The following is a 24,077-nucleotide window of genomic DNA, read 5'->3' as shown; positions in this document are numbered from 1 at the left end:
TCTGTTTGTGACAACCCTTACTAGTTGGCTGTGTCGGGTGGTGGCGGGTATAACGACACATTTATATATTTCCGCGATCTAACCCTAAATAACCTGTATTATGGATGATGTTGATCAGGAAAGCCTGCTGCGTGTTACACCAGAAATAGCGACCCCATGCTCGACCCCATGCTCGACCCCATGCTCGACCCCATGCTCGACCCCATGCTCGACCCCAGGTCATTGCGTGGCATCGCTTCCCAGTGGCTCGATGTTGCTCGGGCTTATGCACACGGACTCTATTGCGCCACGGCGCCTTTAACTAAATACAGCTTCAGTTGCATTCATCCTCATCAAAATCAGCATGAGCCAAATAAACAACGAGACATCATCTCCTCCACCCCCATATCTGTCCCTCCACATACACAAATTAACGCATTTTATTTGTCCACATCCCATCAGCCCACACGTTCCTTCTCGGAGTGCGTCACCTCAGCAGGCAATTGGTTCAATGCGGGCGTGTGTGTGGTGACCCCACACCAGTGACCATTGTCTGAACCGGTCCTGGGCATCCCCTAGGTCGACTCAGCCTCAAATGAGTACCTAGTGCGGTGTGTAAACAAAATCGCGACTGGGGAGACAAAGGCGGCCAGATGTGGTGCTGGCCACCCTACCCCCTCGTGTGCCGTGCCGGCCTTTCATCGGTGCTGGCTAACAGCACTTGCCCCAACAGTCTGGTTACGTCTTGACATAAAGCTTTCGTGACTGCAGGAATTCATATTCTTTGGGTATTTCGGTAAAGTCACGAGAAAAAATAATAATAAAAAATGAAAAGAAAGTGAATTAAAATTAATAAAAACATCAGGAGATGATGACGATTGCTTGTGTTGCGATCGAAACGTCGTGATATTTTTATTAGTTTTTATTCACTTCATTCTATTATTATTTTAATGTTATTATTTTTTCTGCTATCTACGTGACTTTACCGAAAGACCCAAATAATAGTCTGGTTAAGGCTACACGGGGGATCTTTGTCCAAGTGTAACACACAGTCTCAATCTTTCATCCGTTAGCCCACACGAACAACGCCGCTCAACTCCCCCCACTCAATCCCACCCCTCCTGGACAACCCACGAAAGAGCTTCACAGCTCCTCGGATTCTTCCTGCGGGCTTCAGTGAAGATTTTCTGTCTACACTCGTTTTTTGTCGGTCTTAGGTTCTGCTCTGTCTGTGTGTCTCCGTGCCTCTTGTTTTTATCTTTTGTCTTTCTTTGGAATTTTCACACTTAAATTCTAACTTAGCAATCTTTGAAATACGTAATCGGCCAGGCTATGCGTTAATTGTGTGTTGACCGACTCTCTGTGTCGTTTTACATAACATTTCGATACTTTGCTAGGTTATTTAAATTTAGTGTGTTTCTTTCTCCCTCTAAGCCTGCGTACTTCTCTACGCGTCTCCTCGTACTCATTGACATGTAAATGTTGTCTCTAACCCCTCCCTCTCGCTGCCTCCGCCCCCCTCTGTCTATTTAAGGCCACCCCACAGAGACGATCACCCCTCTCTGTACCTGTGTTGCTCGCTCTATGTATCTTGGTGATATCTGTCTGCTTATATGTCTGTCTATAGTTTTCTGGTTAGATTTTATGTCGCTATTTCATTATACCTGATGATGATTGCTTGTGTTGCGATCGAAACGTCGTATGCTATTATTTAATTTATTATTTTATCTTTATACGTGACTTTACCGAAAGAATTGAAGATTCTCTCCCAACGATTCCAAATCATCATTCGCAAGGAATCGATTCCGCGGCCCACCTTGATTCTCCCGGGAGTCGCGGAATCGATCCGCGGCGGTCACGTGCACGCGCCGTCACGTGACCGGGGGACGCCATCTCTCCGCGTCTCCCGCTCCGCTCTGCGACCTCCCGCCGGGGGCTACGGCTGGGGGACAGAACCACGCCCGGCCGCCTTTGTCTCCCCACTGCTGATGTTTATAACGCCACGACCAGGTACTCAATCAATGCTGAGTCGACGGAGGGAGGGAGAGGGCCCAGGCTTGGATTCATTTATCGCTTCGCCTGCTCGCCACTGATGTTGGCCGTGAGCGGGAGTGTCGCTCGCCTCGCCCTCCCTCGTGTGCCGTGCCGCCCTTCATAGCTGCTCGTCGCTAACAACGCTTGCCTCAAAAGTATGTCGAGGCTATACGGGGTATCTTTGTACAGATACGTATGTCAGTGTGGGTGGTGCTGCAGTTAAGGCCTTAACGTGCACGTAGCCTGGCACATGCGCCGTGGGGACGTCACCGACACTTAGTGGCGAATGGCGGTGGTTGTTGGTGCTGCAGTTCATCCTCAAATGTGCACGTAGCCTGGTACAAGTGCCGTGGTGACGTCACCTGCATTGGCGGGTATTGTCAGTACAGCAAGGGCCCTTCTGTGCTTCCCCGTGCGCCGTGTTTGTGTCTCTCTGCTCGTCGCTCTTCCCGCTGCCACTCTGTGCCCCCCCGTGTTTCTCCCATTGTGGTTTGCGCAGCCCGCGCTGCCCATTGCTGCCCTCATCAACACGCTGCCCTCAACACTCTGCCGCACTCTCTCTCCCTGTGCTGCCCGCCACTCTCTCTCCCTGTGCTGCCCGCCACTCTGCCGCACTCTCTCTCCCTGTGCTGCCCGAGTGCCCCATGCTGACCGTGCTGACTGCACGCACCAACAGCTGACCGGGGTCCTCTGCAGACACGGGGAGAGACGGAAACCTGGAGAGAGACGTGTATATCTAGAGGACCGCAGAACTTGGGGAAATAATTGGCGCCGGCTCATTGCGCAGCTGCTGCCTTTCAGCTTGTCTGTGGTTCCTCCTCGCACCTGAGTTTCTCAAACTAGACACAGATGTGCATTAATAAAGATTGACACATGCAGATATTGACATCTACGGAGGGACTCGGTTACAGACGTGGAGAAAGAGGAATACGTATGGAGGAATACAAACAAAAATTAATAGAGATCCTGCAAGAGACACATTCATATAGAGGCATTGAGGAAAGAACACATTGAGAGATACAAATAAGTAGAGGGACAACGCTGGAAAGGAGAGACACAAACATGGATATATTAAACTTAAAGAAGGAAAACTCAAAGACATGCAGAGAGACGTGGAGAGAATGCTACAGTGCTAAGACAAACACAAGTGATAGTAAGACAGCCACAGGAGGGAGACGAGTGTGTGGCCCCTGACAAAGTGGGGGACCTGTGCACGTGAATAGTTTATGCAGCACACGGCACCCCCACACACGTCTCCCAGTGCCTCGCGAATCCTCCAACAGCAGACCGCAAACTTCCACATTCCGCCCTCGCACCTCGGTCACCCGCTCTGCGCTGCCTGTCGCTGAACGTGCCACGCCTCCACTCCCACCCCCGTGCTGCTCCTGCTGCTGTCCCATGCTTCCTGAATTGCAGGGACAGCCCTGTGCCTTTCCAGAAAGGCTTCCAACTTAAGTATTACATTTGGCATTTGTTTAATGGTAGCTTTTAAAAATAGTTCGAGTAATAATGAATGTGCGTTCTACGTGCCGCGTGTGTGTTTCCTGACAGTGCTCCGGCGCTGCGCGAGGCGCTGTCATGGCTTCGCTGTTTGACCAATACGAGGATGCGCAGTCACGGCCTGGGTACCAGCAGCAGCAGCAGCGGGCGAGCGAGCCCTTCTTGCAGTCTGGTAAGTGCAAAATGCAAGGAACATAAAGCACTTTCATTATTGGCTGATGATCCATTTGGAGTTCATAATCGCCAATTTTACATGAAACAGGTGGATATGAAATTTAGCTTTTCTGGGCCGGTCAGATATTAAATCCTTGAAACTCACCAGAGTGTGCATAATTGGTGGCAGTGAACTTGTTGCTCCAAGGGGCTATTTTGAATACTCAGTGCGTAGTCAGTATTGCCCTGGCCTGGTTTAAATTTGGGATGACCATTCGAAGGAAGGAAACTGAATCAGTTGTGTTTGGCCGTGTTAACAAGATGATTCGATCAGGCTGCAAATCACTACACAAAAGTAACTCTTAAAATAAATATGTATTTGCTCATAATTTTGTTGAACTTTTGCAAATTATGTTTGAAACACAAAATAAACAACTTGTGAAAAACTGAAGAGTTGAGTTTGAAAATTATAATCTCATAAACCCTTGAATGTTGGTGGAGCGATAATATCAGCTTGCATGCAGGGCATAGATAGAAAGTGTGCAGTCATACATATATCTAAGAGCAACCCATATAAGCTTAGCAAGTCACAATTGGTTTATTAATGGTCACACAAATATTTTGTCATTGTATTGCTATCCAAATACGCGTGCTGCGCTGCTACGTGTGGCTTACACCTGGCACTCAATTTTTTTCTTCAACTTGTAAAATTATTCAACACTGAATATTAATAAATATGATAGTCACAGTGTTGTATTATAATTTCTACATTTAACTTTTGTTTTGTCTGTAATTGTGTTACAACACTACATTTTTTTGCACGATTTAGTTTATTTCTTACATAGTTTGAACAAGACATGAATCTTGGAGTGTTCATTGTTAAATTGTGATGTTTTGTTTGTGCTTGTTTAGGTATTGTCAGTGCACGGCTTGAGGATGAAACGCCCATTTTCAGCAAAAAGAAGATCAATTTCACACCCACCCAGCCCATCACCTACCTGGTCATTTCCAACAACCAACTGTGTCTGGCGATGGGGAAGAATATGCTGTTGAGGTGAATAATATATATTTTTATCATTGTATAGCTTTTTAGTCTCAATAGGACAACTTTATCTACTTGTATTTTATCATCTCAGATGGAAGATGAGCTGGGTGGAAATGTTTTCTCGGGGCAACAGTGTAATATGTATTAAATTGTAAATTTTGTTACCTGTTAATAAGCCTTTTATAAAATATTAACTTTGTGTCTGGAGGTTGCCAGGCAGCCCCCCTCAGGGAGCTGTCCTGAGCTGACACTGCTGGGAACCTGGGTTTGACTTCAGGTCTCATCCACCCGTGGTTCTCAGGTAGAGCGAGTTTATAGTCTCTGCCTGTCACTAATGATGGGACTAAATATTCAGTTTATTTCAGCTCGTGATGGATATTCTGGCTGCCAGAATAAATATTTTGTCGTGATTGCCATGTGACGGAACACTTTCGCAGGGAATATATCACGTGGTATCCCTTGTGCTGATGGACAGATCTGCCAAGGGGACTTAAAACGTAGCTCTGTGGTGTAATCTTCAGGACTGATCATTCACATAAAGTGGTGTAGTGCTAGCTATTAGCGTGCTGAATTTCTGTTTGTTCTTCTCATGATGTGGCTTCGATAACAAGTGGAATATAATTTGGAGAAAAGAGGAAAAAACTATTATCGCTTCTGACCGATCACCATGCATTTTTATCCTAGATCTGCCTTGAAAAAACTCAGCTACAATGACTGCCGTGATTTTAAATGAAGGTTTAAATGTAGATGCTTATTCCAAAAATGTGAAACTTGCACTTAAGGCAATGAACATTAACGGTGATTTTGTTGTTGTTTCAGAATTGATTTGGATAACCCTGACAAGATTGATGAATTGGAGGTCCTCAGGGCCCAGGATGATAAGATACATAAACTCTTCTTGGATCCCACAGGTATTGTCTGATGCTGAGATTTGACCAATTTAATTAAAATAAAATTGGTGAAGATTTTAGAGGTACTGCCAAATCCATTTCCCCCAGTAGTGCAGCAAACCTCATGTCTCCCCAATGCAGCATTAACAAGAGGCCCATCAACTAATTTGCTGCACTGTATGCCACACATGTACATTTGTGGGTGTTTTTAATGAGAAGAAAATATCTTACAATATTTTATGTGGTTATCAATTACCTTTTATTAGTCATGATTGTTAAAAAAATATAATATGCTTGCTGTTCATATATTTTCACTGTGATACAGCCATCGAAACTGATGTTTATTGTTGCAGGTTCTCATCTCCTAATTGCGTTAGAATCACAGGAGTGCCTGTACCTCAGTCGGAACTCCCGCAAAGCCAAGAACCTCTCCAAATGGAGAAGCCACCTGATTGAGTGTGTCGGCTGGAACAAGCTGGCAGGAAACGAAGTCTCTACGGGTCCCATTCTGGTGGGCACGCGCACCGGCACCATCTGGGAGTCTGAGATCAGCTCCGCCGATCAGGGCCTCTTTGGAAGCAACCCAGATCAGTACTTCAAGCATCTGTATACCCTGGGGGAGGTTGACAGTCCCAGCCCAGTGTGCTGCATTGAAGTGGAGAGGGTCGTTGAGGGAAAGTGCTTCATCATCGCTACCACAAATAAACGCCTCTACCAATTCTTTGCGGTTATGCCCGAAGGAGGCGAGAACCCAGTGTATCAGTCGGTCTTCAACAACTACATGGAGGAGCCACCTGGATTCCTTGAGTTTCCCGCTGAGGCCGGGTACTCGGATCTGGCGCTGTACACCCAGAAGCTGCGCTCATCCCCTCGCGCCTTTGCTTGGATGACCGGCTCCGGTGTCTACTTTGGATCTCTCGATTACAACCGGCAGGGCTCGATGCTGGCCGATGCACAGCAGTGGCCCTACCCTACCTCTAACGATGGCGATACGAAGCAGCCAAATTCCATCGTCCTCACTCAGTTTCACTTCCTGCTCATGTTCCCTGACCGCATGTCTGCAATATGCACACTGAATGGGCAGCTAACCTACGAGGATATTGCCCCCGTTAAATTTGGCCGCCTGCTGAGAATGATCAAAGACCCAACAAAGGGCACAGTTTGGAGTTATACGGAGAATGCCGTTTTCCGGTATTACATTGCTCGCGAGTCGAGAGATGTTTGGCAGATGTATCTCGGCATGGGAAAGTTTGACCTCGCGAAGGAATACTGCAAGGACAGACCAGAATGCCTGGACAAGGTTCAGACAAAACAGGCCGAACATTACTTCAAAACTGGAAAGTACATCGAGAGTGCCATGTACTATGCACTGACCCACAGCTACTTTGAAGAAATCGCTCTTAAATTCATCGAAGCCAAGCAAGAGGAGGCACTGAAAGTGTTTCTCACGAAGAAGCTCACGAACCTGAAGACGGAAGACAAGACACAGATGACCATGCTGGTGACCTGGATCATAGAGCTCTATCTAAACAAGCTTGGACAGCTGAAAGACGACAGAGACTCGAGTTTCCCTGCTACGCAGGAAGAATTTCACAAGTTCCTGATGCAAAGCAAGCTAAAGGAATGCCTTCAAAACAACCGTACAGCAATCTATGAATTGATTGCCAGTCATGGGAATGTGGAGGACCTGGTCTTTTTTGCAGTCCTGATACAAGATTACGAGCGTGTCCTCTCGCACCATATCCAGCATGAGGATTACACGTTGGCTTTGGAGGTACTGGCCAGGCATGGGGACAGGGATCTTGTGTACCGTTTCTCCCCCGTGCTGATGCAGCACGTGCCTCGAGAGCTCGTGAAGACTTGGATAGAGATGGGCCGACGTCTGGAGCCCAGGCGGCTCATTCCAGCACTGGTTAGCCATCATCAGGCTCAGGGGAATGAACAAGTGAACCAGGCCATTTGCTATCTAGAGTTTTGCGTGAACCAGCTGCACGTGGAAGACCAGGCCATCCACAACTACCTCCTGTCTCTCTACGCTCGGCACGCACCACACCAGTTGATTACGTACCTGGAAAGCCAGGGGCAGAATGCTCAGAACGTCGGGTATGACCTCAAGTACGCCCTGCGGTTGTGTGCCGAGCACAACCTGCATCGTGCTTGTGTGCACATTTACACAACTATGGAGTTGTACGAGGAGGCTGTCGACTTGGCACTGAAGGTTCGTGAGCTGTGTATTATGTTGCTGATGCATCACTTAACGTTTGATTTGACTGTTAATTCATGCTTACCGAATTGTATTCTGGTGTGAAATAATGAAAATCGACCTTGGGGAGTTGACAGAGTAGAAGGCCAAGGAGTAACGGAATGGAGTGTCAGATGCAGGTTTTGTGAGGGCTAAGAGATTAGCTGGGACGTCAGAACTGTTGGCAGTTTTCACTTGATGCTGAACTCTGGGCATGAAGGTGCATTTTCCAAACGCTAGGCTTATGGCATTGGTGAGAGACGAGGCTCTTCCACTTTATTCGCAGGTATGGGTGTAGGAAGTGAGAATACTGCAGTACATCATTGATATACTTTTAAATGTAATGTTTCGAAAAACTAATTTAATCCATGTAAAATGTTTATCAAATAACGTTCCCCATGCCAAGAATTATGCGCATGGTTGAATTGGGGTTGACAGCTGCTCTGCTGATAAGAGGATAATGAATCGGAAGTCGCTTTGGATTTGGCTTTATGAATAAACCCACTTCATCGCAAACACGTATAAGTGGAGCAGACGTCTGATTACAGTGATGCTGTGTCCAGCTTCAGGCAGCGGCAATGGACACGTGTTTTTGTTTTGTAGGAGGATGTCGAACTGGCCAAGCTGAACGCGGATCGCCCGGAGGATGACGAGGACCTGCGCAAGAAGCTGTGGCTGAAGATTGCACGCCACGTGGTGGAGGAGGAGAAGGATGTCAGGAAGGCAATGGCATGTCTGCCTAACTGTGATCTGCTTAAGATCGAAGATATTCTCCCCTTCTTTCCAGACTTCGTCACCATTGACCACTTCAAAGAAGCAATCTGCAGCTCGCTGGAAGAATACAACAAGCACATTGAGGAACTAAAGGAGGAGATGGAGGAGGCGACGGAGAGCGCTCGACGCATCCGTCAGGACATCCACGAGATGAGGAACAAGTACGGTGTGGTGAATGCTCAAGAGAAGTGCGCTTCTTGCCTCTTCCCACTGCTCAATCGGGGCTTTTACCTCTTCCCCTGCGGACACATGTTCCACGGAGACTGCCTGGTGCGGGAGGTGTACCCACATCTCTCGAGCAGCAAGAAAGCCACGCTGGACGACATTCAGCGCAAGCTGGGGGAGACGTCGCGAGACGCCCCGGGACGCTCCCACAAGCAGAAGGAGGCGGCGGCGGCGGCGAGCGCCAGCAATGCCCAGCAGTCGCGAGAGACGCTGACGCAAGATCTGGATGACATCGTCGCAGTCGAGTGCGTCTACTGTGGGGAGATAATGCTCAAGTCCATTGACAAACCTCTCACGGATGAGTCCGATGCAAAGGAGTGGCTGTAAATCGTTATGAAGCTGTTCCTGAACGATAAAATAAAAATAAGTGCAGGAAAAAGAGTAATTGTAATCTTTGTGGCAGCAGCAGCAAATACATGCTGCTTATGTATGACTGAGATGGTGTATTCACAGCTTGCACGCTTTGAAAATTTAAAATGATTTGAGCGGATGATTCTCAAAAAAAATCCTTTAACAGGCAATTGGTGAACTCGCTTTTGTTCGTGTAGTTGTAATTGTTTAAATATTTTGGGTGGAATTTGTTATTTTATTTGCAGAGCTTGTACATGTTTTAGAAACCACGTACGTCAGGGTTTGAAAAATTCAATGGATTGTCCGTCCATCGGGTAGCACCGGGGTTTATCTGCTGTCTTGCTGCTCCAGTCATCTATTAGACAAATAGAATAGAAACCTTGCAAATAAGTAGCTTACTCAATACCAGGATGTATATATTACACTTGTTTTGTCAAATAAATGCAGTTAGTATGCATTATTTGGGAAGTATGTTAACTGAATGTATTCACACATTTGGAAACCCATTGTGTTGTGGAAGTTATGATGCCTGTTATATTTTTGGTGGGTTGCCAAAGTATGACGTCTCTGGGAAAGCGGACATTAAACACTGATATTTTTTCAAGAATCTCCCTGTGTAAATTCCCAATACACAAACTATAAAATGACATGCACAATGAGTGACCTGTCAATGAAGGGCAGCTGAATGACCACAGAAACAAGGATCTGCTGCAAAAGAGGTGATCCCCAATCGGACCCCAAATTGTTGCATTATAGAGAATACTTTCACCTCATTTCTTTCAAGTGGGAACGATGTTTAGCGTGAAATCTAAAATTCAACGTGATCACACATTTTCTTCAAACTTGTGTCATCAGCAGAGCCACATGTTGGTGCACACTTTGGATTAAATGGCGTATCATGTTTGTGAAGTGTCTCAATCAACTGGGCCAGCAAGGTGACCAGAAATTGGCTTGCAGCAACGGGTTCATGAATCCGTCTGTGGCACCTTTGAATGTTAACCCGTTGTATGCGTTGGTTTCTCTGGACCACCCCGGTTTTCTTTTGCACTTCTGGGGGCATTGACGCCCTAAACAAAAATCGTGTGATTCCAACCCCTCCGCTTCTCCAAAAAAGTGTTCTTGGAGAGGGAGTCTGTCCCCTAATGGCTTTGCTGCTACCTGTTTCTGGTTTTGCTCAAGTCGTGAGGGCACGATGTGGAGCAGCTTGTCTCGGGGAGAGGAAGTGGTGGGGGCCCCGTGCTGTGCACCCCACCCCAGAAACTGCACATTCGCGGATGTTCAGATGCCGAGTGGGTGGCGACACCGACCATCAAAAAAACAGTTTTAACAAAGGTGCAAAATGTAATGATACAAAACTAATACAAAAACAAGGAGCAAACTAAAAACAAAATATCCACAAATCCTTAAATTATACACAATACTAGTTAAGCATTTTACCGTGCAAGATATTAACACATCTGTAATATAAAGACGAAATGAAAGCCAATCAAACTTTACGTAAAAAATATACTCGCATCAAATCCCGTTTATTGTAGAACACCAACTGAGAAGACATTGCTAAATGTAGAAGAGCTTATTCCAGGTTTGTGAAGTATCATGGATGAAAGAGCATCTCGTGTTGATTCTTGGCATATAATTTGAGATTTGTGTAGGATGTATTTGGTTATGAAGATTTAAATCTGGTACAAACAATGAGATGAGCATGATGACATTTTCTGAGTAAATACATTAAATATTATCTTAGACAAAGGTCCCTCCATACTGTGGAATGCATCCGGTTTTCAGATAGAGGTCACAACGGAACCAACAAGACTACAAAATTAGACAATAGATTCTTGATTAAGATCACAACCACAAATAACAGTTAATTAAAACTCATAGGATCAGGACATTGGGTTACTTCATGCCTACGAACGACGATGTGTACAACCATTTCCATGGGCGGATGAAGAACCACCAAGTGACGCCCCCCTCACTGCGGAGCGCCGACACCGCCGGCTCCGTGCTGGCTTGGGAGGTGATGCAGCGACAGGTGCACGGCAGTGTACAGCTTGTCGAGAAGTTCTGCGGTTTCTGCCCACTTGTTCTTGCTGGGGCTGGTGTAGATCACCAGGTTCTCCATGCATTGAAGAACTCCTTTTAATAACCTAGAATGTAAAGGAGCAATATCACATGTTAGCAAATTCCGTAATTGAGAGGGTGTCCTGGAAACACTTGATATCCCACATGTAATTTACGATAACCCAGGCCTGCTTTATTGGACCACTTCTAAATCCGTTATTGTCATCTTTCTCAGACTGGCTGCACAATGAGCTTCACAAGTTTTTGAATCCATGTGATCGGCCTTTCAAAAAAAGTGTCCTTGCTGGACGATGAGATGTCCTGGGCCCTCAAGTATTTCCCAGAGCAACCCGTCATTGTGTTCACTCACTGGGCCTCGGTTGCTCCCAGCAGCACCCGGGCCCATAGCAGGTGGGCTCGGGTGCTGCTGGACGCCAGTATTTACATCTCTTCATGGCCTTGCCCCACCTCATCTTGCCTCCCTCATCTGCTTCTAGATCCCCCCTCTCGTCCTTTTATTTCCCAACCTTCTCTGTCTCTCCTCACCGTGCCCAATCCCGTTTTTGGTCATTCTCCCTCCTTGCACCCCTCCACTGGAATAAACTTCCCTTGGGCATAAAGCATCCCCCTCCTTAATCTCCTTCCGTTTCTCTATTAAAGCCTCACCTCTTCCCTCCCCTCGACACTCCACTCCTTCCCGTCCCTACCCTTTTGTGATCCCCAAGTAGCCCGCCACCGCTACCACATTCTTCAGCCCTTGCATATTCCACCGGTCAACTGCATCATTCCATTCTGCGTCACCATTTGGTAAGCTATGTCAAGCGCGTTGAGTGAAGGCGCTCTGTAAATATAAATAAGACTATAGATTTCATGGTCCGTATCTTGCGAGCATTCACGGTACCTGATGTGCTTCTGTGAGGTTCGTGGGTGGCAGGTGGACAGGCGAGGCAGGCGGTGAAGCTGCCACGCCACAGTGGCGGTTACCGCCCACAGGGCACGCGACAGGCTGGGGACACTGGGGGAGTCATCGCGAAGCGTGCGTTAATTCACGCTCACAAGCCAAGTGAACACTTTGAGGGTAGGCCGTCGTAACAAGATATGCCTGGAACTTTGCGAGGTAAGTACGTGGCGACATCCAAGCATTCCAATTGGTGTCAGATGACGTAACAAAGCATGAAGAATCGTCACTGTAGTTCAACAACATACATTTTGCCAATGCTGTACGATATGGGCAATGTTATGGTTGCTAAATGGATTATTTGTCAGCACGAAATGCGACAACTGCAGAGCTAGATTTAGCCACAGTACAAATGTACAAGTCCATAGCATGGCAGTGCTGGTTTCAGGCAATATTTCTGCAAATATTTTCCACAAATGCAGATATTTTTCCAAACAGGTTTTTGTTTCTAGTAGGTGAGAAAATGACGATTTGCTCCACCTCATGAATTGCCCCCCAGATCAGCAATTTAGGAAGTACTGCACTGTCTTTGCTTGCGGTATGAATCACAGTTACATTGGCACGCATCAAGCCTGGCTGATGCCGACAATTTTATCACAAACCGCAAGGTAACCTCAATCACCCCAAATAATGTATCGGTTTAGAGGGAACGTGAAGGGCTGGGGCCCACAATGAGGTCCCAAGCCAACCATTCACAGTCACAAATTACAACGTTTTGTAACGTCACCCGAGAATGGAGGCACACCCCATGTTGATGTCAGAGCACGTGTCATCCGTCACCTCTTCAGCATGCGCAGGTAGTTGGTTCTCTGCCGGGAGCGCAGCTCTTTCCTGAGCCACTGGTCGTGCCGCGAGGCGGCTCCGTCCACCGTGTGTGCAGAGACCGCGAGGCAGTGGCGCGCCACGCTCCGCAGCAACGCCACCGCTTCCAGCGCCACTCGCGGCTGCTGCCGAGTCGGCGGGACAGGGAAGCTGCACGTCAAAGGCAAAGGGTCAAACCACGGAGCGCAACTGTTCCAGGTTTACACAACCACATATACGAGATAGTCATATGGTGAGTTCTCGTTTAAGGCGGTAGATGCATGCCTGAAAAGTGCCTCGTTAAGCAAAAACTATTTCCCCATAAATAAAGTTTCAATAAAGTTTGGGGAGGTACGCTGTACGCACACACAATAAGATGGCGGGACAAATAACTGAGAGTACGCCGCAGCTCAAGAAAGTTAATCGTCAACCGCTCAGAAACTGTTATAACGGTGTGCGTCCCGTGTTATATAACGGTGTGCGTCCCGTGTTGTGCCAAGTGTTCCCGATTGGAAGAACAGCGTTATAGCTAAATCGCGTCGTGTGAGCACGCGTGAAGCGAGGACTTACGTATGTAACTTTTGGCCCAATAAGTATGGATTGGGATGATGATGATGACATTATAAAACATTGGGGAGCGGTGACGCACCGCTAAGTGCACTGCGCTATGAACGGTTGACCCAAATTCAATTTCCAGCCATGGCTCTCACATGAGCGGTATCCGCAGGCAATCCCCGATTTAAGTACTAACCCAACTTATCTTTCACATCATTATAAAAAAAAAATCGGCGATTTAAATGCATTGCTAATTACACTCATCAGTAATTTACCATTTTTATAATACGTTTTAGTCCTTTGTCAATCAACTGCTGATGAATTCAAAGCATATTCTGATAATATATTACTTTTCATACCAGTACAAAGTGTACAAATAATGTTGGTTTTGAAATAAAAATGCCGAGTATCCGAAATGCCAAACAATCAGCAACTCTTTTATTAAATCTGTGCCAATCCTGTTACCTTCCTCAGTAATGCTTCCTGCCCAAAACAAACACGTTATCGTGTATATATATAGATGTATATTCCATGTTCTAATACAACTCATAACCACGGCACAAGACCTGAGGAGCTGAGCGTGCTGCTGCTGCACGCTGGCGAAGAGACGGTGGCCTTCCTCTGGCTGGATAAGCCACTGCGCTTGGCCGACGAAGAAGCGTCTTTGAGCGGGGGGACGCTGCTGCTGCTCTGGAGCAGCGGGGCAGTCCACCGCTCCGTGCTCCTTTGAGCCGCCCTGTCCCTGATGGGTGGCAGCGCCACGTCGCTCATCTTCTGAACTCGTCCGCTCGCCATCGCCGCCGTCACGTAGCCAGGAGCCGCTCGCCTCCCTCGTTACCAAGCAGGGCACAGGCTCCTGAGCTGATGTTAACATATTCATCACACAACCCCGCGTGGAATCTGCTCCCTCAGGGCAATTGCTAAGGGAAAAACAAACCCAAATGACATTGCAAAGCATTATTTAGGCAAGAGAGACAATGAAAAATCTTAAATCATAATTTCGAAAATCAACAAGTTTGTCAATAACACTGCATGTTCTGAAAAAGGGCGTTTGCCCAAAACGTCACCCCCCATGTGTAACTAGCGGGTCACGTATAACGTGCTTCCTACCTCCACTCTGAATCCAAATCTTCCTCGCTCGGTCCATGAATGTCTTTCCACATTCTCAACGAAGACACACACTCGGATATCTATAAATAAAGTGCACAAGGTTACCAAGCAAATTAATAAACATGTAAACATATTATTGCACGCGTGAAACTCCGAAGGTTTCTCTCCAACGCGGTGAAGCGTCTCCCACGGAGTCGCGGCGCTGGGAGAAGCAACCGGCGCTGCACCCCGCACCGCGCTGCGTCATCAGCGCCACAGCTACGCTCCTCACCTGCACAGGCAGCTCACCTGTAGTGTGAGTCTCCCAACAGGATGGAACACAGAACGGTATGTGTCCGTAACGCTCAGGAGCGCTTTGACATATCCATTGTCCTGAAACAAGACGAAAGCAACCATTACACACAATATATACACAATTCATACACAATATATACTATACAAACAAAATACACAACATACACAATATACACAAACAATACACACACAGAATACACAAACACAAGAGACAAAGACAATACACACAACACATACACAATATATACATACACAATACACACACACATGTTTATTAAATAATGAGACAACACCACCCCCTTCTCTCCTGTCGGTGGATTTCTCCTCGCGTTCACAACAAACGCGTCGAGTGCCAACGGACAATCGCCTTGACGAACCTGCTTCTGTTGCTCCCTGAATGCAACTCCCATCTCTACTCCCTCGGCCGTGCTACTGCGACTCTCTACCCTCACGCCCCCAGCCTTGACCAGGCCTTCCCCGACCCCTCCTTCACGTCTCCTGCCTGTTCTCCCGTCACCATAACTACACCACCAGTTTTAATAACCCCACCCTTTATCTCCACCACGACCATCTCATGTACAACTGTATAATTGTAAAGTGCCTCGGAATATGGCGCTATTTAAAAACTAAATATGTATATAAGATAAGACAATGTTTGCAGGTGCCAGGGGGACGCACCTGCGGCGTGCCGTGGCCTCGTGTACAGCCCAGCAGCAGCAGCAGAGCGACCGACAGGACGTGAGCAGCCACAGGCCCGGGGACCGCGGGCACGGGAACCTCCCCATGGCTGAGGTGGTCACGGAGCCGGGGGCCTTCCTGGTAACTCAGCAGATCCAAGAGAATGTCCTGCACACACACAGTTTGGAATTTAAACAAATGATTGGGTGTTACTGTGTTGGCAGTGGTGCACATTTGGATATTAGCTCCGTTTAAAATCCCGCAGAGGAGCATTGTGTTTTCGCTATAGCGTGCATACAGGAGTATTCCATCTGCAACATGACCCTCACGGCATCTCACATGCAGCAGTTGTGAGCCGGCCTGCCTCAGGTAGCTTCAAGGATGAGTACTTTATGTGCATCGTGCGTGAATTGTGGGACTCGTTCTAGCTTTTAAAGAAACACAAATCAAGTATAATAATACAGAAAATGAACAGCACATTATTTGAGAGCACACATTCATACAAGTTTACCATGAGTGGATTGCCTAGCTCTTCTGGTAAAAGGTTGTTGCCCCCGTTAAACGTATCCTCCAGTATCTAAACACACAATCATACAACAAGCATTATTACAAGCATCACGACTCACGTAATATCAAATTCATTCTCCACACATGGAACGGGGATTAAAGTGCATCGTAATGACGCATTGCAAATCGTTTCCTTAAAATATCCGACCCAAAAAGAAAGTGATTTGTTCAGATTTATCAAAAACCGTGTTGCACTCACCTCGTCAAACGTTGTGTACAACACCGTGCTCTGGAAGAGAGAGAGTACATCTCTTCCACTGTAGTCATCTTATACATCACAATGACCCCAAGTGTCTCCCCCTTAACGCATCTCCCACACAGGCCTTCAACCTTGCATCGCGCGTGACGTGACGTTGCTGCGGCAGCGCTCACCCCTCGCCGTCTCAAAGTTGTGGCATCAAACCCGAATCGGGAGTGGACCCGTCCCATTATCTCTCCAGGGCCTATAACATGGGTACCACTTTGTGAGTCGTCAACAATAGTCATTTAATACTTAGCTGACACCATTGGAGTGTGTAGATTTCTAGCAAGTAATTAGTAATACAGTGGAAATGCTCTGTACTTCATGCAAAGATGGCCAAAGGAGTAATTTCTATACGGTCATTGAAGTGTCTCAAACCACCACAGGTGAGCTCGCCTGTGAGCACGCGTACCACACGCTGGGCAAGCTCTGAGCATCAGGCCAATTGATGCACCGAACCCTTTAAACACACAACCTTCCTTCACCCGGCACGTGTTAAGCCTTCTGTCAACCCACTGCTGATGACGGCCTCCCTACACTGTGCAGGTCATGGGGGTTATGTGACAATACCTTACCACGCTGGTCAGTGCTGGGTTGGTGAATGCAGGGAGACTACAAGTGCAGTACAACAATGGCCTTTTCTACACAACCCCCTGGTGCCCACCAATTAGCCGGACAACGTATAACAGCCTGCTGTGTAGGGTGGTCGCCCATCCAAGCACCATACAGGCTCAAGCCCCGGTTAAATTCTGACATCTGACGAGATCGGGCGCATCCCCGGTGACTTGGACATAGGCTCCTCCACCCTCCCGGTTGAAGTGAAATGTTGAGCGCCATGTGATTGGAGGCCATGTTGAGTTCATCGACAGCAGCGCGTGGGTTTAAACAAGCCTCACCTCTGCTGTGAGAAGCCTCTCGGGGCAGGAATTCACACGCGCGAATGTTGCCCTCAGCCCCATCTCTAGCTGAGGCAGCAGCAGCACCACGCAGTCAAAAAACCTGGCACGCGAGCATCGAGTAGAACAACATTCTTAGCATCATTCAATTAAACGGCACTTCAAGTCAGAAGTGACAGTAAAACGCCTTCCTCCACTCCGAAAGAAGTGATGTGTCGCTACACATCAGAAGGATTTAAGGTAAAATTATTGTTTGTTACAAAGAGCATTTACTATTTTACGGGCCAAAGTGGAGTACCTGTGATGCCTGTAGGCCTGAACAGCTGCCCTCCACTGAGGTTCCATCGGCTCGGGTACGAATGTGGAGCTGCCGATGAGCTTCTCCATCACACACAACTCCTCCTCGCCAATGTCTGAAATGGACACAGCAGAAACAATGAAAATGAGTGTTAGTTAGGACTGTAGGCTGCTCGTATTTAAAGCTGCTTCATATTATATTGTATGTAGTTCTCAAACACAGACTAATGTAGAGCTTGACACCATATGCTGATTTTAATGCTGCGTTGGGTAGCCTGTGTGGACGTAATTCCCCAGGAGCCAACACTGTGAATAATCTTTCGATGGCCACAGGATTCGTTATTTGTGGCAGTGGCTTTGATTGCTTCGACACCAACGGAACTGCAATCCCAATGTGGACCAAGGCTTGTGAAGCCGGCTGTGCAGGAAATCTCGCAGGATTCTTCGTGTTGCGTGCAGGGGCTGTGCGTTCTTGTTTGCCGATGTAAAACAGCAATCAGGGTTGTAGTCTCTCCGCCACCTGTCGGATCGAAAAGCAGCTGACTGCGTCGGTTGGAGGAGAAGGTATCTTTGGTAGACGAAGACCCTAACCCGAACATGGATGCAAGTGTCAATAAAGCTGTTTGATTTTACGTCCAGAAGATTCTGAAGGAGCATCACCTGGGAAAACAAGCATCTCGCTCAGTTCTGGCAGCGTGAAGGAAGGCCGGTGATTCAGCGTCAAGGCCCTCTGCCGGCTAAGAAACTCCCCCAGGCAAAATCCCAGACTCGCTGCAATCAAGAGGAGAGCCGACCCGTACCTACAGCGTAACGCAAAACGCACGACGCATACGCATTGCCAAAACAACAGGGCGACTCAATCACTCTAACACCATACACACAGTGTTCCAGAGAGGCATGTCAGTTGTAGATAACAGAAAGTCAATTCTAAAATGACTAAAATTATGTAAGGCCCACCCACGCCATGCAACGGAGGGTGCTTGAGCATACTTTACCATGGCCGTGTAATGCACTTTATTGAATGATGGTTATTTTGGTGTGTGGTAATGCAGTCTAGCGTAGTAAATGATGGTTATATTGCAAGTGCCTCACGTTCATGACAACACCGCATGGCCGTGCATTCTCACTCACATAGGGCCCACTTCTCCTGGGGCAGCAAATCCATGCCACAGGACATTCCGGATGTTCAGGCTTTGTGGAGAGCCCAGCAGCACTCGCAAAACGTCCATCTAACAGCAGATGCAGTGCAGCACTACATCAGCACGTTTAAAAGTAGAACATTAATTCATGACTTGTGCATGATGCAATTATTACAAAATGGTCTATTGGTTATGCAAAGCATTACTCACTTTGTTCTTGCCAAAGATGGAAGCCAGTTCGCTTGAGGCCAGCAAGTCACGAAGCAAGAAAGGGCACTCTTTGCCGACCAACAGGTAGGCCTGTGCATTGCATTGTGGATATTAGTATCGTTCTTCAAAACACAAATGCACAAGACTCAGAAGAGTACTCGGAACGTGCAATGAGACCGAATTGCAAGGCTCCATGAGGCAAAGGAGGAAACTGAGAACTCACATCTCCCAGTGCTCTCTCCAAGAAAGCAGTCACCTTCAACAGACATAAATTAGTTCCCGTGGGCTCCACACCATCCAGGAGTTGAAAGCAATTCACAAATTCCTATAAAGAAACAACGAGCAGTTAAATGCCTTGCATTTCATATTTTAGTTTTAATTTGCAAAAAAATTCAATTTAAGCTCATAAAAAAGTTAAAATTGAGGGGAAATGTTTCATCCTTTAACAAAGATAGAGTGATATTGCAGTAATGTCTTGCAAGAAATCTGGACACAACATAATGCACATTCTAACATAACAGGAAAGTGTAAGAAGAAACTGATGGTACATAAATATGATGTAATCTGGATAAACACAAGTTAAGCAATGAATATGGAAAAATATGGAAAAATAAACAATTAATATCACCACAATGTATATTCTGTATCATTTACGAAAAATATAAAATAAATAAAATGTCCCTCAATTGTGATTCCAAGATTCAATTGTCACTCAATAAACACGTGAGCTGTGAGGAAAAGCGTGAAGCTAGTGAAAAATGCATATCAACAAAGGAATGTTTTTTTGTCACATATTAAGCCAAGTCTGTAACTAACAATATATGGTATAGAGGTGAACACACGGGCTGGGGGAATGTGAACTAAAAACAAAGGCTGCACAGCCTCAAAACATATATGTATATATATGAAATATCAAACATTTATTAACGGCATTCTTTGTTTCCTTCGGTAAAGTCACCTGGAATAGAAAATAATTAAATAATAATAATAATAAAAATGAAAAAAAACCTCACGACGTTTCGATCACAAAACAAGTGGTCGTCATCTCCATCTTGTGTTGAGATCGAAACGTCTTGAGTTTTTGGGTTTTATTATTTATTTTATTACTTTCTATCTATGTGACTTTACCGAAAGAACCAAAGAATATGAATTCCTGCCTGTCACGAAAGTTTTAAGTCAAAATTAATTAACAGTATTTGGAACGTCTATTAAACCAAGTTACCTCGTGCAGAGTTCACATCAGCAGCAGCTAACCTGTGGGCAGTTGGTCCATCGGAGCCATTCGTGGTAGACGCTGGCACACTGGTCCCGCGTGAGAGCCGTCAGGTAGCGGTGCACTGCACGCCACACAGGGCCCAGACCCCTGACGCTTGCCACAAAGTCCACATCTTCACCTGGAATAGTGAACGTGCAAAAATAAACATTACACACTGGTTACTCAAAATGATGTTTCATGTGATCTCATAGACAAGCTAGATGTGATTGATACCGATTTGGCGGCCTCAGATTTACTTGATTGCACTGATAACACATTCCTGCGGAGGGAGCTGGTAGGAACGTTGGGTTGCTCGGTCAATGGCCAGGGTCAACGGCGGCGTGGTGTATTCCGCAAATATGGCCGACTGTGAGGGCGGGCACAAGCCGGCGTGAGTAGGTTAAACGTTGAGTTTTATAAGGGCACCACGGGGTGACCAGCCCCTCCCCACCCAGCCCCACCCCTCCCACCCAGCCCCACCCCTCCCACCCAGCCCCTCCCCTCCCCTCCCACCCAGCCCCTCCCCTCCCACCCAGCCCCTCCCCTCCCCCACCCAGCCCCAGCTTCCCCACCCAGCCCCTCCCCACCCTCTCCTCCCCACCCATCCCGACCCCTCCCACCGCCCACCCAGCCCCTCCCCACCCTCCCCACCCAGCCCCTCCCCACCCCCCCACCCAGCCCCTCCCCACCCAGCCCCACCCTCCCTCCCCACCCAGCCCCACCCTCCCCACCCAGCCCTTCCCCTCCCCACCCAGCCCCTCCCTCCCCGCCCAGCCCCTCCCTGCACGACGGACACAATAATCCCCTGTGGGCTGGTGTAACCAGGAGGTTCCTACCAGTATAGTTTGTAACAGCTACACATCCTCCATCGGGGTTGAGAAAGCACTGCGCTACGATGTCCTTACAGGGCAGCAGCGCTCACGAGTGTCGTTGCTCCCTGTTCTACTAATGGCAGTACCAGACATGTATTGTATTGTCTGCTGCTCGGTAGGTAATTCCACACAGAGATTAAAGATTCATTTGTCCTCATTTCTACGAAGGAGACTTTGCAAGAGTGCAAAATATTTGTGAGAATTGTTTTCAACGTTCTGTCAAAACAATGGAATATCTTGCCAGTGCACTGCATATTTAAACCTTAGAATTTATCAAACGTAGTTACTGCATTGAAGCTCATTTGCATTCATTATTTTTTCCCAGTATCACTTTTAAAACGATAGAACAAATTACGTAAACAAGTGTATCACATTACACTTCTGTATTCAGCGCCTGTATATTTGTGTGAGCATTCATTTCACATTAGTAGCTGCAGTTTGACAACTGCAGCTACTAAAATACAAAGTGCAAGACACAATGACACAATAACCTGGGATGCCCATGAAATTCTACTTTTAAAGTGCAGTGCTTGGATATATGAGTATTAAATTTCGATTTAAAGCTTTCGTGACTGCAGGGATTCATATTCTTGATTATTTCGGTAAAGTCACGTAGAAGGGAAATAATAAAATAATAAAATTAAAACATTATACAAATTCTCACGACGTTTCGACTGCAACACAATCAATCATCATCAGGTGTGAAAACTACAGAAAGAAAAAAAATGTTCTTAAGTTTTTTCTCTTGTTTTATTTTTATTCTTGTATTATTTCCCTTCTACGTGACTTTACCGAACGAACCAAGAAGATCTGCGTATTATCTCAATTTGGTAAAAGGCTTGCGAGCGGATGTTGTACCGGCTGGATCGTATTTGACACGAGAGTGAAGAGCATCCCAGTCGACCAGTCCACGCGAGGTGATGACATCTTCAGTGGTGAACCTCCGCACGTCCTCAAATCCCAGCTCACACACCATGCGTCGCACAGACGGAGACAGAAAGCTCCGATGTTTAGTCTCAGCCATGTCCAGGGTGCATCGTCTGATACACAGCAGATACAACAAAGAAAATCGATCGTTAATATTCGAAAATAATTCAACACGTGCATTCGCTAAAACAGAAAAAAACACTCATGGTATCCCGAGTAAAGTGTACAAGTATTTCACGACTGCAGGTGAAGTTAGTTTTGTGAACATGTCACAGGTCTGGGGGATACTAGTGGAGGATGCATGACCCAGCCAGCAAGGAATGCCGCGTCTAACTACACCGTGCATTCTGATGTCGAGACATGAGATCGAAGCGATTCGATCTCGCTAGGATCTAGAGCTACTCGTCAGCACTTGTTATAACTTCAACATACTGTACAAGCTGTTCGTCGCGTAAATGCTCGATTCATCTTCTTTATATTACAATTAAAAATTGAAAAATTTACCCAATTTAATATCCAATTGGAATTCGTGCTGAATAGTGCATCAGACTGTAGCTCACTGTGACTGTAGCTGTGTAGGACCGTAGCACAGTGCAGAGTGCGCGTGTAGTTGAGTGAGAGTGTAGTTGAGTGAGAGTGTAGTTGAGTGAGAGTGTAGTTGAGTGAGAGTGTAGTTGAGTGAGAGTGTAGTTGAGTGAGAGTGTAGTTGAGTGAGAGTGTAGTTGAGTGAGAGTGTAGTTGAGTGAGAGTGTAGTTGAGTGAGAGTGTAGTTGAGTGAGAGTGTAGTTGAGTGAGAGTGTAGTTGAGTGAGAGTGTAGTTGAGTGCCGTGGCACAGTAGGGGAGCGGGAGTGTTGCGCTACGAACCTGGCGATCCGAGTTCGATTCCCGCTCACGGCCAACACCGGAGACGATTGTCTGAACCGCTCTTCGGCCTCCCCTTGGTCGACTCAGCCTCAAATGAGTACCTGGCGCGCTGTGTAAACATCGCCACTAGGAAGACAAAGACGGCCGGGCGTGGTGCTGGCCACCCACCCCCTCGTGTGCCACAGTGTCGGCCTTCACAGGCGGTGCTGCTCGCTAACAGCCCTTGCCCCAGCAGTCTGCGAAGGCTACACGGGGAACTTCGTCTTTGTTGTGCGACTCGGTACAGTCGCGGGGTCTCTCCGCGGGGCGAGGGACCGCGGCAAACCGCACCCCGCTCGGAGACCGGTTCGGGGACACACAGCAAGAGGGACCGCGGCAAACCGCACCCCGCTCGGAGACCGATTAGGGCACACACAGAAGGAAAAACCGGTAACCGTTTTCAGAATTCATTACCGGTTTTGTCAAAAAAATTCAGGAACCTATAACCGTTTCCAGTGGAACGTCTCGTGATGAATGCACCGATTGGTGAGCGGCAACAGCTGTGATTGTGTGATTGTGTGAGTGTGTGAGTGTGTGATTGTGTGATTGTGTGAGTGTGTGATTGTGTGAGTGTGTGATTGTGTGATTGTGTGAGTGTGTGATTGTGTGAGTGTGTGATTGTGTGAGTGTGTGATTGTGTGAGTGTGTGAGTGTGTGAGTGTGTGAGTGTGTGATTGTGTGAGTGTGTGAGTGTGTGATTGTGTGATTGTGTGTGTGATTGTGTGAGTGTGTGAGTGTGTGAGTGTGTGATTGTGTGAGTGTGTGAGTGTGTGATTGTGTGAGTGTGTGAGTGTGTGTGTGATTGTGTGAGTGTGTGAGTGTGTGATTGTGTGAGTGTGTGAGTGTGTGATTGTGTGATTGTGTGAGTGTGTGAGTGTGTGATTGTGTGAGTGTGTGAGTGTGTGATTGCTCGTTGAGGAGGTGAATGTGTCAGGTGGTGAATTCACGTGGAGTGGAGTAGTGAATCATCATCATCATCACCGTGATGGGGATGCCTCCTCTTCATCCTCCTCTTCCTCCTCGTCCGTGTTGGTGGATCGATCGTGGAGTCGTCACAAGCTCCATGGTGTGCGAGGACTCGACTTTAAAGACACACAAGAAGTTTAAATCTGGAGGGCA

General features: G+C 47.1%; 2 protein-coding genes across 5 annotated transcripts; one reads left to right on the top strand and one right to left on the bottom strand.

Annotated features, from left to right (window-relative positions):
* Positions 1–1,827: 1,827 nt before the first annotated feature.
* On the top strand, positions 1,828–9,762 carry VPS18 (VPS18 core subunit of CORVET and HOPS complexes). Its single transcript, XM_078871759.1, has 6 exons — positions 1,828–1,989; positions 3,565–3,685; positions 4,579–4,720; positions 5,531–5,622; positions 5,955–7,819; positions 8,447–9,762. Exons 2-6 carry the CDS (start codon positions 3,592–3,594, stop codon positions 9,167–9,169), a joined length of 2,916 nt encoding a protein of 971 aa, XP_078727885.1. The 5' UTR covers positions 1,828–1,989; positions 3,565–3,591; the 3' UTR covers positions 9,170–9,762.
* Positions 9,763–10,709: 947 nt separating this feature from the next.
* On the bottom strand, positions 10,710–23,232 carry ERMARD (ER membrane associated RNA degradation). Of its 4 annotated transcripts, none has more exons than XM_078871763.1 (18): positions 22,920–23,232; positions 21,986–22,167; positions 20,255–20,394; positions 19,224–19,325; positions 19,001–19,090; positions 18,783–18,880; positions 18,312–18,451; positions 17,653–17,767; positions 17,355–17,457; positions 16,417–16,446; positions 16,162–16,227; positions 15,651–15,818; positions 14,967–15,050; positions 14,679–14,758; positions 14,135–14,488; positions 12,993–13,184; positions 12,156–12,269; positions 10,710–11,340 (listed from the first exon to the last, which is right to left on the bottom strand). In XM_078871763.1, the coding sequence occupies exons 2-18, from the start codon at positions 22,149–22,151 to the stop codon at positions 11,166–11,168; spliced, it is 2,217 nt and encodes a 738-aa protein (XP_078727889.1). In that variant the 5' UTR covers positions 22,152–22,167; positions 22,920–23,232; the 3' UTR covers positions 10,710–11,165. The 4 variants fall into 4 exon arrangements, 3 of the variants coding, with proteins under 3 accessions (XP_078727889.1, XP_078727890.1, XP_078727891.1); XR_013639544.1 differs by having other exon boundaries at positions 11,320–11,340; positions 12,993–13,159; XM_078871764.1 differs by lacking the exon at positions 16,162–16,227 and having other exon boundaries at positions 15,651–15,788.
* Between the last annotated feature and the right edge of the window lie 845 nt (positions 23,233–24,077).

The sequence above is a fragment of the Lampetra fluviatilis genome, chromosome 33 (genome assembly GCF_964198595.1).
Source record: "Lampetra fluviatilis chromosome 33, kcLamFluv1.1, whole genome shotgun sequence".
NCBI classification, from domain to species: domain Eukaryota; kingdom Metazoa; phylum Chordata; class Hyperoartia; order Petromyzontiformes; family Petromyzontidae; genus Lampetra; species Lampetra fluviatilis.
Note: the sequence above shows the minus strand (reverse complement) of the source record. Positions and strands in the feature narration are given on the sequence as shown.

Coding starts and splice junctions, on each gene's coding strand:
- ERMARD (XM_078871763.1), bottom strand. CDS start 22,151: ATGGCTGAGACTAAACATCGGAGCTTTCTGTCTCCGTCTGTGCGACGC. Junction 17,768..18,311: donor CGAGATGCTTGTTTTCCCAG/GTGATGCTCCTT, acceptor TGTCCATTTCAG/ACATTGGCGAGGAGGAGTTG. Junction 13,185..14,134: donor CAGCACGCTCAGCTCCTCAG/GTCTTGTGCCGT, acceptor TTTGACGTGCAG/CTTCCCTGTCCCGCCGACTC.
- VPS18 (XM_078871759.1), top strand. CDS start 3,592: ATGGCTTCGCTGTTTGACCAATACGAGGATGCGCAGTCACGGCCTGGG. Junction 4,721..5,530: donor GGGAAGAATATGCTGTTGAG/GTGAATAATATA, acceptor TTGTTGTTTCAG/AATTGATTTGGATAACCCTG. Junction 5,623..5,954: donor ACTCTTCTTGGATCCCACAG/GTATTGTCTGAT, acceptor TTATTGTTGCAG/GTTCTCATCTCCTAATTGCG.